This window comes from Plectropomus leopardus, chromosome 17 (assembly GCF_026936395.1).
Source record: "Plectropomus leopardus strain MGB_pleo_1.0 chromosome 17, ASM2693639v1, whole genome shotgun sequence".
Classification (NCBI taxonomy): domain Eukaryota; kingdom Metazoa; phylum Chordata; class Actinopteri; order Perciformes; family Serranidae; genus Plectropomus; species Plectropomus leopardus.
Window position 1 is genome coordinate 31,833,561 of NC_142192.1, and position 16,495 is coordinate 31,850,055.

Sequence of the window (16,495 nt, forward strand, 5' to 3'; positions counted from 1 at the left end):
CTACATCCTGTTGTTTTGCAAGATAAATCTTAATTGAATAGATGACACGAGAATGCAGGTTTTCTTATTTATTTATCAAAACAGAAAAAAAATAAAAATTTGTAAACAGCTCATAATGTACAAACGTATTCAAGCACATTTGATGTTAATGGGAAATACTGTGATTTAGGGATATTTATGACACAAATGTTTACATAGTATTGATATTGTTAATTAAAATATAATACAGGTAAATTTCAAGGAGCAAATGAAAAGTTTTATATGTGTTTTTATATGTTAGCAGTAATTTGGGACATGTTAATGGAAGCCCTAAACAGCCATACATTCATATATAAATATCTTTTTTAAAATGTAATTTTTTTAATAAAAAAATAAAAATAATAATTTGAGGTATGAGATAAAATTAAATATGATAGGCCTGAGATTGCCGACTGATGGACACTTATGCAGATAAGCTGTTTGTTTTGTTTTGTTTGTTTTTATGCTTTCTATTCCAAAATATTTTTGAAACAAATCTCATGCTTATCACATTTAATTTGTTATCTTGAAATCTTAAATTATTTATATTGTTATCTCACAAAAACACAGTATTCAGAGATCAGGTAAATTGTCCCATTATCTTGGGAAAACTCAGGGGGAAAAAAGTGTTTGAACGTATGGCAGCTTAGGGCTTCCGTACATACTTCACATAGAGAGATGTTCTTAACATTAAGGCCTATCACATTTAATTTGTCATCTCAAATTAGTTATTAATAAAAAAAAAAAATATGAATGTTTGGCTGTTCAGGGCTTCTGTACATATCTGTCCTGGCCATAGATATTGAGAAATATAAATGTCATTATGATTTTTATTCAGAAAAACAGCAGCAGCTTCCTTTTTGCATTTGTTTACAGTCAAGTGTTGCCCTCTCAAATATGGCAGTGAAGTTGACATCTACCTGTCCAGCAGATGTCCTCAGAGCTTCCCACAGGTCACCTGACTCTCATTCACCTGCACACCTGTCTCCACTTCCCCTAAGCAGCCCTGCAGTGCATAAACCAGCTCCCTTCACTCTGTCAGTTGCAAAATTAACAAAGTTAGCAGTTTCCTTTGTAGCTTTGCTTTCAAGCCATCACAGTCTGACCCTGATGTGGATCCAGTGCCTTACCAGTAAGCCTATATACACTTTTAATAAATCACTGAACTGATCCTGCCTCTTTTTCCTCAATCAGGACACATCCTAAAATTCACATTTCATAAGACTTTTAAACTCAACTTCCAGAGCTGAGAACTTGTTTCTCTCTATATTTTTCAATAAACAATTTCAGGGGTTTTTTTTTTTTCGTGACAGTGGCACAACATCTAGGTCACTGGTACATGTTGTTTCCAGGTGCTTTGGGTTTCTCCAACAATACATACGTGTTGTCACTGAGCTGCGAAGAGCCTGTGGATTAAGATTTTTTTTTGTTTTACAAAATTTCATCCAGTTTCATCTGATTTAAAACAATAATAAAAAATAATAAAATAATAAAAATAAAATACATCTGCCTCTCTTTAATTATTTTGATAATGTAGAATTTTGTTTCTGTTATCTCTAATTTTAAATTTAATGTAATTATTCATTTTGTCATCGTACTTATTTATGTGTTTTCATTTATTTGTTTTTTAGTTTGTTTATTTGTTTAATTATTCAAATTACATGACTTAGACATTAACTTTCTCTCTGGAGTATCAGTACCTGTAAAATTTGGAAAACATATCGACACATATAAATGAGATGCAGCTATGTATATATGATTTATTATTATACTCTGCACAAAACTGAATGAAAATTTTATCACAAAAAATCATTTTAAATTTAATCCAACAGCGTTCATGTATTGTGTTACCTTTCTGATTTCCACCAGTGACAGTATCACCAATCAAGGAATAATGGGAGTCATCAGGCAGACATGGGTCTGTAAGAAAGAAATCAAATATAATGAATATCTTATTGATTATAACAACAAATGTTTGGTCAAATGCTGATAAGAGCTCTGTCCTTACCGGTTTTCTTCTCCACTGGAGGAAGATCGGGAATGGTCGAGTACGTAGGATCATTTTTGTTTGATCCAGCTATTGAAACATTTATCAACAAGTTTGTTTTTTTTAGTTTGTTGCATGGAGGCACTTTTCACCAGCATTTAAACCTCAGAAACCTGAGAAAATTGTTTTTGATTTCTTTCAGAAACACAGGAAAAACATAACAACCAACTTGGCAAGAAATCTCCTGCAAACTGGAACACAGAAGCTGAGAAGGAAATGATCTGAAAATTAGCTGGGGTGGATCAATAGATATGATCAAAAAATGGGGGAAAATATCCAGAACATTATATTTATAATTTCTAAAATGAAGTTACAAAAAAATCGTTTTAGCACTATCTTGAGGTCATTTAATTTATTTTATTTTTTTTTTATTATAATGTTCTTGTTATTTTTTACTAATTTTTGGATAATTTTGGGCAATTTTTGTTAAGTTGCTTGTCACTCTATTCCCATGTTTTTGAAAGAAAACAATTTGCTCAAATAAAAACAAATAGAACATTTAATCCTTCCTTTTTCCTCTTAAATGTTGTTGGAGAAAATATGTTTAATTATTTACCTGGGAACTCTGCCATGCAGTATGTGGCCGTGCTTTGTCCTCCTGCCAAAATAAAAGATGTTTTAACAAAAGCCATAAAAGTTATCTTTGTGCTTGTTTTGTAAAATGCAGAAAATATAAATGCATTTTTGCTTATGAAGCTCATGAAAATAGTCTGAAATGTAGCCACACTCACTGCATACAGACACAAGCAGAAAAAGCACAGAATGAATTTGGCATTGGTCTTGACCATAATAGAAAAAAAAGGAAGTTGTCAGTGTGTTTATTCTACTTCTAAAAAAGGAATATTTTGTAATTTCTCACCATTTGTGGGCTGCAACACGAATACATCCTGTATCTCGGCATAGACGGGGCATCTTTCATCGCCTCCTGAGAGAGAGACTGATAATGTCACAATATTAGTAATCCACTGATTTTGATTTTTCTTTTTTTTCCAGGTCGGGTTTTATTCACCTTGTCTTTTAAACCTGCGTCTTCGAGCACAGTAGATGATGATGATGATGATGACGAGGAGGAAGAAGGAGATTATTCCGGACAGCAAAGCAAGAGGTGGTGCATGTTCTCCGTTATTCACTGAAAGACAAAGTAAGCAGTTATCATTTTTTATATTAATGCTCTGAACAAATAGTGTTAGTATTTAAAGTATACTCAGCTGATGTGCAAATGTTATTCTTATGGATGGATTACTGAACGAGCCTACACCTGCAAAATGTCAATGAAACTACAAGGAAAGACTCAAAATTGCCAAAAGGAGACACAAAACAACACATTAGAGATGCAAAGAAGGAAAAACAAAATAACTTTTAAAAAAAGGTTGTAACAACCAGAAAGAGACAAAAACAACAAAAGAAATTCAAAATGACATTAATTAAAACCTTCAAGGTGTTCTTTGGATATTTCATGCACGAGAATGAGACTGATGCAAGGTCACAGTGACCTCTGACATTAGACCACCAAATCTAATCCTTCATCTTTACGTGGCTGTCAAGAGAAAAAAAAAAGGACACACGGTCACAATAACCTTAATCTTTGATGACCTAATACTTGTCGGTTCATCACTGAGTCCAAGAGGACATTTGTGCCAAATATGAAGAAATTCCTGCAAGGCCTTCTGGAGATATTGCATTCAAGAGAATGCATTGGACAGGGTCACCGTGACCTTGACCTTTGACCACCATATTCTAACCAGTTAATTCTTGAGTCCAGCTGGACATTTTTGCCAAATTTGGAAAAAGAAAATCTCTCAAGGTGTTCTTGAGATATTGCACTTTCTTTACTGAAGTCTCACCTGCGTCTGTTGCTGTTGCTATTGTTGTTGCTGCTGTTGTTGTTGTTGTTGTTGTTGTTGTCATCGGTGACTTTTTGTCTCCTGTCAGGGGCAGACAAATACATTTGACCAGCTCTTTAAGATTAATCACATATTCATCAATTTGATTTCATTTTTAAATTATGCTTTGTTTTACTCTTCTTTCCATTTTTCGTTCCTCGTCTCCTGGTGTTCTTTATTGTCGTTGTACCTGTATTTTTCAGAGTTGGTGCTGCAGCAGTTGATGTTGGAGCTGCTGATGTTTGTTTTTTTGTGGGTGTAGGGCTCGCTGTTGAGGATGTTGTAGTTGCAGCCTTTGTTGTTGGTGCTGTTTTGGGTGTCGAGGTACCTTCAGGGTAAGAAAGTGGATAAAACTTAATTCAGGGCACACAAAGCACTTTACTCAGAGAGTCATGAGATCATTCTGAAAAAGGGAAAAAGGCTGTGGCCTTTTTGTGGTCGCTGGCAAAAGTGTTCTCACGCCTTAAACCAGATGAACGCAGAGGATGTTGTGTGCTTGGCTTGTCATGTTTCAAATAGAATTAACTTCCTTTCAGTCCTGCCCTCTTGGGCGTTTTGTTTTTCTGCATTATCATTTTTAAGGGAATCGAGAGGATTGTTGACACCTTTCTCACGTCTGCACAGCAAACATGAAGCAGCAGCCTGTTAGTTTAGCTTAGCATAAAGATTGGAAACAGCTAGAGTGGTTTTGTCCTAAGGTACGAAGTCCACCTACAAGCATCTCTCATGCTCACTGATTAACACGTTATACCTTGTTTGTTTAATATGTACAAAGAACAAATGGGCAAACTGACATTCGGTGTCAGCAGGAATTATTTGCTATTGCTGCATTCATGTGATGAAGGACGGAGTTTCCGAGTTCTTTCTTCTGACTTTGTCACGCTCATGTGCTTTGACGACATAAAGTGGGAAGCTGCATAGAAGATGGGTTAATGCTAAGAGTGTTAGAACAAAAGAGGTAGTTTCCAGTTTATTAATGGCAACACAGAGCAAAGGATATGGATATAAAGTGAGCCGTGATTTTAAAGTATTTTAAACCACGATATAGATTAAAAAAATCTAATCAATGTCACTCTACATGGACGGCAGTTATTAAAAAAAACATATTACACTTGTGAGCAAAAATTGATAATTGACAAAATAGTTTCTTTGCACTGACCAAACTGACTTTTTGCCTGTAATATTTAGGCATTTATAACAACAAGTTGGCAACCTGTGTAGACATTTAGATGATTTTTGAAACTCCGTCATCGATGACAGCCTCAGCTGAGAACACAGCGGACAGAAAATGGTCACAGTGTTATGATACGGTGCGAGATAACACCTGCCACAGTACACCGACAGGCACTGACAGCTAATACGCAGCCGGATAATTCACTGATGGATGATGTCAGGTCCCTATAGGGCGGTTGAATGGATCCAACAAACCCTGGACTTTCATGCAGGAGTCCAGTGTTTGCTTCCAGTCTAATTATGATGTGTTTTCTCTACACCTTACAACATGCCTCCTTTGCCTAAACCCAACCATATGTGCCCTTGTTGCCTTTTCCCAATCATGTTCTTTTGCTGACATCCAAGCATTGGTTGCGATGTGCTTTAGTTGCCGTAACATAACCACATGCAGTGTAATCCCAACCATGTGCTTTTGCTGACATCCCGGCATTGGTAACTGCACCATAAAACATAAATAGCAGACACAAAGGATACCTAGTAGAGTAGTAGTAATATGTAGACCAGGAAGTCCACTGCAAAGCAGCAACATGTGATGACTTATCATGGGACATTTAAGCAGCAAAACTAAAAACTGTAGTCATAAACTTGACAGAGGAAACAGAACTTAACTTTTAGCTTCTGAAATAATAAATAAAATTATGAATAAAGTTACACTGCTCTTTGTGTGTAAATGTGCACAGTGTCTCTGTTAATGTGAATTCAGAAAACTGGCTCTGCCCTGCTCTCTGCTACGTTCACATTTTAGAGAAAGTCATCAATTATTTTTTATTAAAATGTGTATTTTTTTCATTCATTATTGATGTATTATTTAGAGCATATGTGCATTGTCTACCCGCCTGTGAAGGTTCATTTAGACCAGGTTTCTACTGGGCAATGGTGCAAATGCTTTCTGCAGCCTCAAAATAGCAAACTACAACTATGCACCCAACCACATTTTAACACCCATACGCCCATGGGAACAGAGATGTAAAGTATATTTGCTTTGTGCACAACCTGGGGGCTGGCTGTGAAAAGGACATCAGTCTGAAACTAGCAGTGACGGTTGTGCAGGGCTGTGCAGGTGTAAGATAGACCATTTGTCTCTCACCTTTGATCACGTTCAGATACACAGCAGGTTTTCCACCACAGTAGTAAAGTCCAGAGTGTCCAAGCTCCACAGTTGTTATAGTCAGCGTGTTGTCAACAGGTGAAACATAAAATCCTTTTTGTTGTTGTATGTCACCAGAGCCTCTGCTCCATGTTGGACCTGATCCTCCAAAATCATGAGGGCACGTGAGATTGACCCTGGTCCCCTCTGTAGCATCTCTGAATGCTCCTGTAAACAACAAACAAACTCAAGTTAGTAAAAGAGTCACGTTTTATAATGCACAGTCATTATCTTATCAGTCAGAGGTCATGCAAAGAGTTTTAGGGGTCTTTTTATTTGATCCATGTTGGTGTTTAAGAGGACAGGATTTCATTTAGTAAGATCTTTCTCGTGTGACTGCATGAACAAGAGCACTCTTTAACATTATTGCTAAAGAAAGAATACATTTACTGAATAAATTTAAATCTTTCAGTAGATTTTTTTTTTCCTGTGTGAGACCTGTGCAAAATAATAATATATAAATAATATTAAAATAAAAAAGTTAAAAATAATACATGTAAAAATGAAAAATAATAATAATAACAAAAAAATTACTAACAGTTATAATAATCTTCATTTATATAGTGCTTTTCAAGCTCAAGCACAAAGTGCTCCCCAGAATAAAAAGGTTTACAGAATAAAATGTCAGAAACCCATGTAGCCCCTCGCCGCCCTTCATATGACATAACTAAAATTAAGAATATCAAGAACGTCAAAGCACAAAAAATATAGTAGTACTGCATACAAAAACACATTAGGGTGCACTCCAAAAATACAATTTCAGAAATAAGTAAACTGTAGATAAGAGACTTAAGCACATATAAGCAGATAAAAATTAAGAGTAAAGAATAGACACACACAGTATGTAAAAACACACAACTTACACACAATTTTAAACAACATTTAAAATTCTTATTGAGCATAAACATTTGATTTAAAGTTTAAATATCTTGTGAAGTTAACATTTGCAAGGTTTTCAGTTTTAAATACAAATGATGTGTCTGACTTTACGCCCAGTGAAGCACATCTAAATATGTATGAATAAAAATAAAATGACCAACTCAACTAAAGTTTAAAAAAGACTTAGAAATGCAGTGCACCAAAATACTCAACGACAATATAAGGAAGTAAATGTCAAACATGGATTTAATTCTGTTCCTGCCAATCTAGTGTGGCATGAAAACTTGATTTTGAGTAAGTACTCTTAACATAGATAATGATTTTATTGTAAAATATGAAATAGTAGTTGGATTGTTCATTTCATTAATATGCTGATGCATTTCATTAATCAAAGTTTCATGACAAAAGAAACATTTAGCAGAGAAGTGATTTCTGGACAGGAAGAGATAACAGAAAGCAGAACAAATTGAAAGTTACCTGATGGGATCACCGTCAGCTCCACAGCTGCTTCATTGTTACAGAAATATCTTCCAGAGTCTGAGGTGGTAACTCGTGTAATGGCTAGAGACTTATCTACCAACGAACTGTATCGTCTGCCCAGATCAGAAATGTGTTTTATCTCCCCGTCGCCAGCAACTGTCAATATGTCAAACTTGTTTCCATCAGTCTCTCTGCTCCACGTCACGTCTCTGCTCACAGAGTGAGGACAGCGCAGAGAGACTGTGGTCCTTTCTTTGACTATTTCATGGAGTATTTCTGCAAAAGAAACAAAAACATATATATTGCTTTTCAAGTTGAGAGAAGTGGTTTGGGGGTTCAGTTACTCTTTAACTGTCGAGTGCTCACTGATATTAATTCAAACTTCCAACATAACGACCAATCAGCAAACACTGGGCCAAGCAGTGTTGTTACAGGTGAGGCCCTGCAGCACTAAAAACCTTTTTTCCATTGTTTCCCTCTCAGGCTTTGATCCATGTGGTCTGACAACATTTCCAAAGTCTAGAAGAGCTGCACAATTAAGTATCAATTAGCACCGGGGACACATCCCCCTCAATATTAAAAACATGCTTATCTGTATCCTGCAATTAAAGTGGCAGTGGACTTTGATTTGGACAACATTAAAGGCATTTACACCATAAACTGATGTCAAAAAATGTGCAAATTGGTGCATAAAAATAACCAGAATGCAGAAACTGATTTGATGAGCAAGTAAAAAAAAAAAAAAAAAAAAAAACATAGCAAGAAATTATTTTAAAAATAGTAAAAATATTCAAGAAAATAACCTGAAAATTAGCACACAAAAAAGAGAAAAAAGGGAAAGTTAAACATAAAAACAATGAAATGACTGGGAAAACCTACTTCAAGTTAAAACAATTCTGTAATCTTAGTTATAGTTTTCTGGATTTTTTTTCTCTAGTTTATTTTTAATTATTTTCTAAATCTACTAATTCCTTGCAATTTGCAGGACATTTCTTGACAAGTTCCCCCGTTGTCTATCTGTCCAGGTTTTCAAAAGAAATCAGACCAATTTATTAAGGATTTCAAAGTTTAAACTCTGAACAACAGCGTCTGAACGCAGAAAAAAAAAGATGTTGATCCAGGTTTCAAAGAGTTAAGTGCAACCTTTGACTTCGTCTACGCATCTGCATGAATGAAAGTGGAGCAAACTGCCACCAAGTTTTGGACCCAAAGTTCAACCAACTTTAGCTTTGCATGCTAAATATGTGTGCATCTACATGGTGTATCACGGGGCATTTTGACTGACGGGAGGTCAAAATTTTAGACGTCTTGTGTAACCTGCATCTTTATCTTCAGACTGCAATAAGGACACGAAAGGGAAGCGCCAATACCTGATTAAATGAAGTTACGAGTTTAGATTATAATTGTTCCTGTAATCTCTTATAAAGTTTGATTATACGTATTTGACTGATAGAGACTTTTGCGCGCTTCCTGAAGTTAGAACACGTAACTTCACACCAACAACAGGTCGTGAAGTTTTGCAGAAGTCAGACTACAAACATCACACACTCTATAATAATGAAAACACTATTAAAACTATTGAGATAGAATTGATAAATCTGAAAAGCCCTTACCTGCAGTGACATTACAGCCCAGCAGTAAAGCCAGCAGGCAGATCTTCATCCTCATCCTCACGCAAACTGAAATGACTGAACACTGACCGCAGTATCTATCTGTAGTGAGAACAGGAACTCAGCTGTCTGGGTGTAAATGCGCCCTTCCTCTAACTCAAAACCCACAATGTCAACTCATTATTTTCTCTCTATGTTTCTCCTGTATGATGCTTCCTCTTTTTTGAATATAACCTAATTCACAATACATACAATTAGTCAAATTCTTTTTTTTAAATTATTACAAAATAGTTTACAAATCAGAAGTACAAATCTTTCCATGAGTCACAAGTCTCACTTATGCACTTGATGCAGAAGTGTTTACTTTTGCTGTGTTACTGTATAACACTGCTGCAGTAAGTAGCATTATGATGATAGCAGCTGTGTTGTCTGGTCATAGGTGAGGTAATTTTTGTGCTGGAAAAAGACATGACTTAACCTCATTTATTGTTTTTTTAAAACATACACTCGTTCTGAATTTGAAGCCTGCAACAAATTGGGACAAAGTCGTCACCTTCTCTTTTAAAAACAGTCAGTGTTTGAGAACTGAGGACACTCACTGTTTCAGTGAGAGACAGGTCTGCACTGCAGGCAGGTCAGTCTATTTGCACTTTGACTTCAAAGCCACGCTGCTGTAAAATGTGCAGAATGTGTCTGATTGTCTCGCTTTACACAAAAATCACGGCATTATTTGACAACTTTGGAATGAGAACGGCTTGCATCAGAGTAACAATACTGCAGCTATCACCTCCCACCTCCCCTTTAAGTGTATCGGTCCCTAATGTTATGTCCGAGGTTATGTGGGAAATGAATTAGACAGGACAGGAAGAGCGGAGAAGGTGGACCAAAAATACAAATCAAATTAATAAAAGAGCTAAAAAATCCCAAAAGGTGGAGCAGGAGAGGTTAGAGATATATTTCTGATGTTTTCTGTGAAGCACTTTGAATTGCCTTGTTGCTGCAATGTAATATGCAAAAAAGGCTTGCTTGTAATATCATCAGTGTATCAGTAGCAGTGGAAGTAGTAGTACCAGTTAGTGTAGTGGTGTCAGTGTTGAAAGCAGGATGACTGTTTTGTGAAAAACCTGTTTGACTGAATAATGACGTATGCTGATGACAGCTGAGTTTTGACAGCTTTTGTTTCTGCATGATAGAGGAACAGATATCACTTTCTGTTTTTGGCGTCTGTTCCAGCAGTGTTGCAACGTTTGTTTCCTGCGTCCTTGATGCATTTAAGCCTGCAGGCATGCAGTAATGGTTTCAGTTTACCCTCAAATTGCAGAAACTGAAATTGCAAAATACGCCTTTCGTCAATTTCTTAAAAAAAACTCCAAATGACAAAAAAGTTTTTTACGCCCGCATTAGGGTGGTTTTGGGTGATTTGAAAGCACAAAACTGCAATGGAAACCCTTTTTTGGCTTTTTTAGGTCACGTGGCTGCAGATAAAGCAGATGATGATGTGATAATGTTTTACTGTTCAGTGGAGGGAAGATAACGTGTGAAAGGAAAACATAAAAAAACTTAACTCAAAAAGAAAGACAGTTCATTTCTCAAAATGTTGAACTATTCATTTAAAACGATGAAAATAAAAATGATATATTATAATAATAATTGAAAAAGACTCATAGAACTTCATTGATTAATTTGCAAAACATTAAATACTGACTTTTAGTCATATGTACATTTTTAGCAACTGTTCACTCTTCAAATTTTAATCAGTTATGCAATCTTTGTTTTTGTCTTCGTTTTGGCTTCTAACCTCTCTTGCTGAAAGTTTAAGCTTTTAATTTTCTTTTCTGTATTTTCTATACATATGTATGTGAAAATAAAACTAAACTTTTTATAGATTTCACATAAAATCTCATCTCTGATTTAGGCCGACGTGATACTGGGTAGATGACTTCGGTGCACTCGGTATACACTGAAATTGACATTTGTATGTTTTAGAAGGATTCTGTATATAACGATACAAATTTGGTCTGTGGTTTTATAAGCTGTATTCATTTTAGATTTGAGATAACATATTTGATTTTCAAATATATTTTTATCACACATGAAACAACCATAATTATAACAATATAACATCAAACAAGAGTTTAACACTGCATTTTGTCAAAAAACACACATTTTAATGTGGACCTGCTGAATTTCTGTGGGATCCTCATATGAACAGCTGTGGGCCGAGTTGAAAATCTGTCAGCATTATTGGTGCGGCTCCGATTTGTTGTGCTACGAAAGAGAACAGATTTTTAATTAAATCATTTATCTATTATTTATTTTATGTCAACCATTTGATTGATTAGACATGACTGGCAACCTTAGTTGTTAGCAGAACATCTAAAATCCTTTTTTTTTTCATAAATGTTGGACAAAGAAAATGTTATTTGTTTTTGGTGCATTCAGTGCCATCATGTGGTCATTCATAGAATATTTTACATTTTAGAAACAATTCCTAAACTGTGAAGTTTACTTGTAGTTAACATTTTATTGTCATGACAAATAAACTGAATCAAGACAAGCCACATACATGTGCACCAGACAGACTCTCTACCACATTTACCCTTCTCTACTTTAACAGAATAAATATTCACGGAAATTGTTGATGAAAAGTATTTATTTATCAGTGCCACGTTTTAAAACAGCCAATTTATAGTAATTATTAGACCTGACTTTCAGTTATGTGTTTTTGTTTAGCAGAATATCTGAAAAAAATATTCAGTTTCAATAATATCTGTAGAAAGTTGTGACAGAACAAGTAATCAGTTTCTGCTGTAGCAGCAACAGCACCACCACGTGGTCTCTGATAGGAAGTTTTACATTGGAGTTAAAATTAATGAACTGTAGTTAAGACAGTTTTGGTTTTTGTTTTTCATTTTCTCTCTTTAAACACTTATTTATTTAATTATTTATTTCCATTTTTCACTCAAAAATGATACATAGTTTCAATATGCTTATGTGTGTGATGACATTTGACCTGTAGGTGGCGCTACAACAACAGGACATCTCAATGTCCATAACTCACTTTTAGCTTTTTTTCATTAGTCTGAAAAGTTGATATTTTGCTGAGCTATAAACTAGTGAGTAAAAAGTAACTGTAAAAGTGAATAACTTTTGTTTATGAAATTGCATTATCTGATATTATGAGAACAGTTATTACAGTTTATTACAAATTTAGAAATCCTAATTGACTAGTTTTTCAGTTTCTAAAGATTATGATGTAGATAGTTTTAGATGAACAATATTCACCTTTCCTCCAGTAGATGACAGTGATGCTGATCATGACGATTAAAAAGAGAATTCCGATCACGGTAAAAACACATATCTGCCACGGACGAGGAGACGCTGGAAAACAAAAACATTCACAGTCAGACCTTCCTGCTTCATCAGTCACAATGAGTTTAATGTGGCTAAAAATCAATGTGCTACCCTAAAAATCACCATGAAATTTTGTGTTATTGATCTAAATTAAAGTAACTAAAGCAGAAAAAAAATGTAGTGGTGTAAAAAGTACAATATCTCCCTGTTAAATGTAGAGGAGTGTAAGTATAATAAGCAAAAACTATAAGTATAAGTGAAGTATAAACACTTCAAAAATCTCTAAATTTTAATTATAGCAGTATTATTTTTCTACTCAGAACTAATTACTAACAACTACTGCTATTTTTAACATCACAATTTATAATTTATCTTTAAAAAAAATTGTTTTTAATGGTAAATATGATGCCAGAATGTATTTAACCCTCTGAAACCTGGAGCCACATGACTTTTCTTGATATGTTATTTTTCCTGGGGTGTCTCGCCTTAAATCAGTTTAACAATTAAACAATTATACATTTTTTGAACTTACTGGCAGAATTTTAATAATTAATTAGTATTAAGCACATTTTTTAATCACGTTTTTTAATTCCATTATCTTGTATTTCATTTATGAAATGGCAATGCTGTTTTTCCATCACCAAAATTAAACCTAAAATTGGAGCATTATTTAGCCCCACTTAGTACCACTGGACTCAGGTCCTGTAGTTTCATATGATATCAGTTTATCACTGTAGCTTTAAAAGTCAGCCCGGTACACCCTCTAAATACAGGAATGTTAACCGTCAATGCAATGAAAAAAAAATGCATTATTGACATAGGCAGTATAAAAAGATGGACAACATGACAGCTGCCCCAAATTGTAGCTTTTTAGTCTTGATCGCCCCCTGGTGTCTGACTGCAGTATAGTTCATAAAGCCCGCCTCTCCATGTTAGTGAATGGGACATAGGCCAAACTAAAACCTCAAACATGTAATTCTCTTCACCTTGATGTTTGTTCAATTGATGGTTTTCATAAGTTTGGTTTTAATGAGTTATTAACAAAAGGGGGATTTTCAGCCATGATTGATGCGTCGTCCATTTTTTTAATAAAGAGTCTATGATTATGAACGGGCCTTAACCACATCACCATTAACCAGTTAATGCTGACTGCTGTACAATTTCATCTTTAGCTCTGGTTCATCTTACTCTTCTTGTCCTTTTTCTTTCTGGGGTTTTCGTTGTTCTTTGTTGTAGTCGTGTCTGTATTTGCAGCGGGAGCTGTTGATGATTCAGTTGTTGCTGCTACAGGAGGTTCTGCAGCTGTTGATGTTGCGGCTGTTTGTGTCGTTGTAGGTGTAGTTATTGGTGTAGTTGTAGGTGTAGATATTGCTGTTTGTCTCGTTGTAGGTGCAGTTATTGGTGTAGTTGTAGGTGTTGATGTTGCTGTTGTTTGTCTCATTGTAGGTGCAGTTTTTGGTGTAGTTGTAGGTGTTGATATTGCTGTTTGTCTCGTTGTAGGTGCAGTTTTTGGTGTAGTTGTAGGTGTTGATGTTGCTGTTGTTTGTCTCATTGTAGGTGCAGTTTTTGGTGCAGTTGTAGGTGTTGATATTGCTGTTTGTGTAGTTGTAGGTGCAGTTTTTGGTGCAGTTGTAGGTGTTGATATTGCTGTTTGTGTAGTTGTAGGTGCAGTTTCTGGTGTAGTTGTCGGTGTTGATGTTGCTGTGGGTGGTTCCTCATAACCTACAGAGTGAGACAGAGGAAATAAAACCGGCACAAAAATTCACATAAAACACATGAAGTCATAAGATCGTACACTCATTTTGAGGTTTTGGGAAAAGGCTGTTGCCAGCAGCCTGTCAGATAATCTGTATCGACTGCCTGGATCGTCGATGTGTTTTATGAATTTTTTACCACGATCTGAGAGGATGTCAACTTTGTGTCCATTATTCTCTCGGCTCCACGTGACTTCTTCCAACAGAGAGGAATAACAAGGCAGACGGACTGCTGAATTTTCAGTGACTATAAAAGGGTAGATTCCTGGAAAAATAACCAGAATTTTCAGTGAAAAGCAAATTTCCTTTTTCATCTGTTGAATAGCATATTGAATATGGCCTTGTGAATTGGTATTTCTACGCTCACAGCTGACGCAAGTTTAAAGACCTGACAGCGTGCTTGTACCATATGAATTATTATAAACATTGTTATTAGTGTATTAAACTAAATTCAGTCTTGTTGAGCTTCACAATAAAAACAGCTATAAAGAATGCTAGTTTAGCAGAAGAAACTTAAGGCAATATAAAACACATCTTAACCGGCATTGTGACAACATTGTTGACATTTTCTTTTGCTTTTTTTTGCAATCGAATTGCTGTACTACAAACTCAGCAAAACACATTTTGGGCTGTTGGTCCTTATTTCCCTCACTGATGAAAGTGCGTAAAAAAGATTATATCCACTGGATGACAATGTTGTAAAAATAAATCAGTGTCTGAAAGCTTAGGAAAAAATAACTGCTCTTCTTTTATGGACATTTATTTGACACGCAAACTTTTCCTATTTCATGTTGTAGACCCCCTAACGGTTAAACTTTTGTTAAATGGCACATATGTGTTGACGATGTGTCCTTATTACACTGTGGAAATAGTGTGTGATTGCGGTAAATCGAAGCTTTTTAGCTGCATTAAATCATAATATTACATTAATCTCCAATTTCCTTTAAAGACAGTTGTATGTGTTGTTTTTATATATAAAGCCATTTACTCATTACTCAAAGGGATGGATTGGTTTAATTTAGCACAATAAACTTGTTTTACACTGACTATTTTTACCAGACATTTTATTCAGATATTGTTATTAGTCTCATTTATTTATTGACTTTAAGTGACTTTTTTGTATTCATTTTTATTTCTATTGCATTAAATTACCAATTGCAATATAAAAAAGGCATTTCAGTAAGATTATTTTTTCTAAATAACTTGATGCATTGTGTTAACATTGATCATCATTGAACATTATAAATCCATTGATGCCTAACAAGTGTTAGTTTTTTGTCAATTTCTTTTATGCAAATTAATTTCTGAGCTTACTTGTTAAAGGGTTAAGAGTAAGTGATTAATATGAAAAGTTCTTACCTGCAGTGACATTAAAGCCCAGAGTAAAAGCCAACAGGCAGCTGAAGATATTCACCCTCATCTTCAAACAGACTGAATGATTCAGTGAACAGAACAACGTCTGACATCTGCTTTTATTTCAGACAAGAACAGGTGTGGTTTGACACGTATTAGTGGAATAATGTGTCACTAATGAATAACAGTAACACTAACGGTACAAATTCAAATTATGTCATCCAAATTCAGTTTTTAATTATTCAAGTTAGGCAATTCAAATTCAAAACTGAATTATTCAAATTCAGTTTCTAGTGGGATTTACTTCTGTCTATAGACACGTTTCTCAACACACACCTTTGTGGTTGATAAACACTGAAGTATTTTTGTAGAGTGATCATTTGAGTTCCTAAATCTTTTGCTAACAACAATTAATGTGTTGGTTTGAAAAAGTTTTATGTTTTTTATCCTGCTGAGAGTCAAAGTTTCGTTCGTCTATGAATGAGACTCAAACATAGTGAACAGAGAGCTGCCTGGATAACCCGTGACAGCAACAACAAAAAAAATTAAAAACGGACAGTAATCACATCATAATTAATGTTGTTGTTGTTTGTGCCTTACAGAGTGAAGGACACAAAAATGCACTTAAACACTGAAATCATGTGATTGTACACTAATTCTGAGGTTTTTGGAAATGTCAGCTTATCCTAAAATAAAGACTGAAACAGCTACTCTGACTCTGTTCAAGAGAAAAATAA

General features: G+C 35.0%; 2 protein-coding genes across 6 annotated transcripts; both read right to left on the bottom strand.

Annotated features, from left to right (window-relative positions):
• Window positions 1-53: 53 nt before the first annotated feature.
• On the bottom strand, window positions 54-9,393 carry LOC121958109 (uncharacterized). Of its 5 annotated transcripts, none has more exons than XM_088090792.1 (11): window positions 9,301-9,393; window positions 7,685-7,963; window positions 6,269-6,496; window positions 4,139-4,276; window positions 3,910-3,990; window positions 3,075-3,194; window positions 2,925-3,002; window positions 2,622-2,663; window positions 2,027-2,098; window positions 1,870-1,938; window positions 54-1,424 (listed from the first exon to the last, which is right to left on the bottom strand). In XM_088090792.1, the coding sequence occupies exons 1-11, from the start codon at window positions 9,353-9,355 to the stop codon at window positions 1,348-1,350; spliced, it is 1,239 nt and encodes a 412-aa protein (XP_087946918.1). In that variant the 5' UTR covers window positions 9,356-9,393; the 3' UTR covers window positions 54-1,347. The 5 variants fall into 5 exon arrangements, with proteins under 5 accessions (XP_087946918.1, XP_087946917.1, XP_087946916.1 ...); XM_088090791.1 differs by having other exon boundaries at window positions 2,027-2,095; window positions 2,925-2,990; window positions 4,085-4,276; XM_088090790.1 differs by having other exon boundaries at window positions 2,925-2,990; window positions 4,085-4,276.
• A 1,697-nt stretch (window positions 9,394-11,090) lies between these two features.
• On the bottom strand, window positions 11,091-15,836 carry LOC148186723 (uncharacterized). The gene is made up of 5 exons (XM_088090796.1): window positions 15,765-15,836; window positions 14,545-14,670; window positions 13,840-14,373; window positions 12,583-12,678; window positions 11,091-11,565 (listed from the first exon to the last, which is right to left on the bottom strand). Exons 1-5 carry the CDS (start codon window positions 15,823-15,825, stop codon window positions 11,498-11,500), a joined length of 885 nt encoding a protein of 294 aa, XP_087946922.1. The 5' UTR covers window positions 15,826-15,836; the 3' UTR covers window positions 11,091-11,497.
• Window positions 15,837-16,495: the final 659 nt, after the last annotated feature.

What these genes read in the sequence shown, in the direction of transcription:
- LOC121958109 (XM_088090788.1), bottom strand. Translation starts at nt 9,355, where the DNA reads ATGAGGATGAAGATCTGCCTGCTGGCTTTACTGCTGGGCTGTAATGTC. An exon ending in GCTGACGGTGATCCCATCAG is followed by an intron (nt 6,497 to 7,684) that starts GTAACTTTCAAT and finishes TGTTGTTTACAG; the next exon opens with GAGCATTCAGAGATGCTACA. An exon ending in CGTGTTGCAGCCCACAAATG is followed by an intron (nt 2,664 to 2,924) that starts GTGAGAAATTAC and finishes TTATTTTGGCAG; the next exon opens with GAGGACAAAGCACGGCCACA.
- LOC148186723 (XM_088090796.1), bottom strand. Translation starts at nt 15,825, where the DNA reads ATGAGGGTGAATATCTTCAGCTGCCTGTTGGCTTTTACTCTGGGCTTT. An exon ending in AAAGAAAAAGGACAAGAAGA is followed by an intron (nt 12,679 to 13,839) that starts GTAAGATGAACC and finishes TTTGTTTTCCAG; the next exon opens with CGTCTCCTCGTCCGTGGCAG. An exon ending in TGTCATCTACTGGAGGAAAG is followed by an intron (nt 11,566 to 12,582) that starts GTGAATATTGTT and finishes TCTCTTTCGTAG; the next exon opens with CACAACAAATCGGAGCCGCA.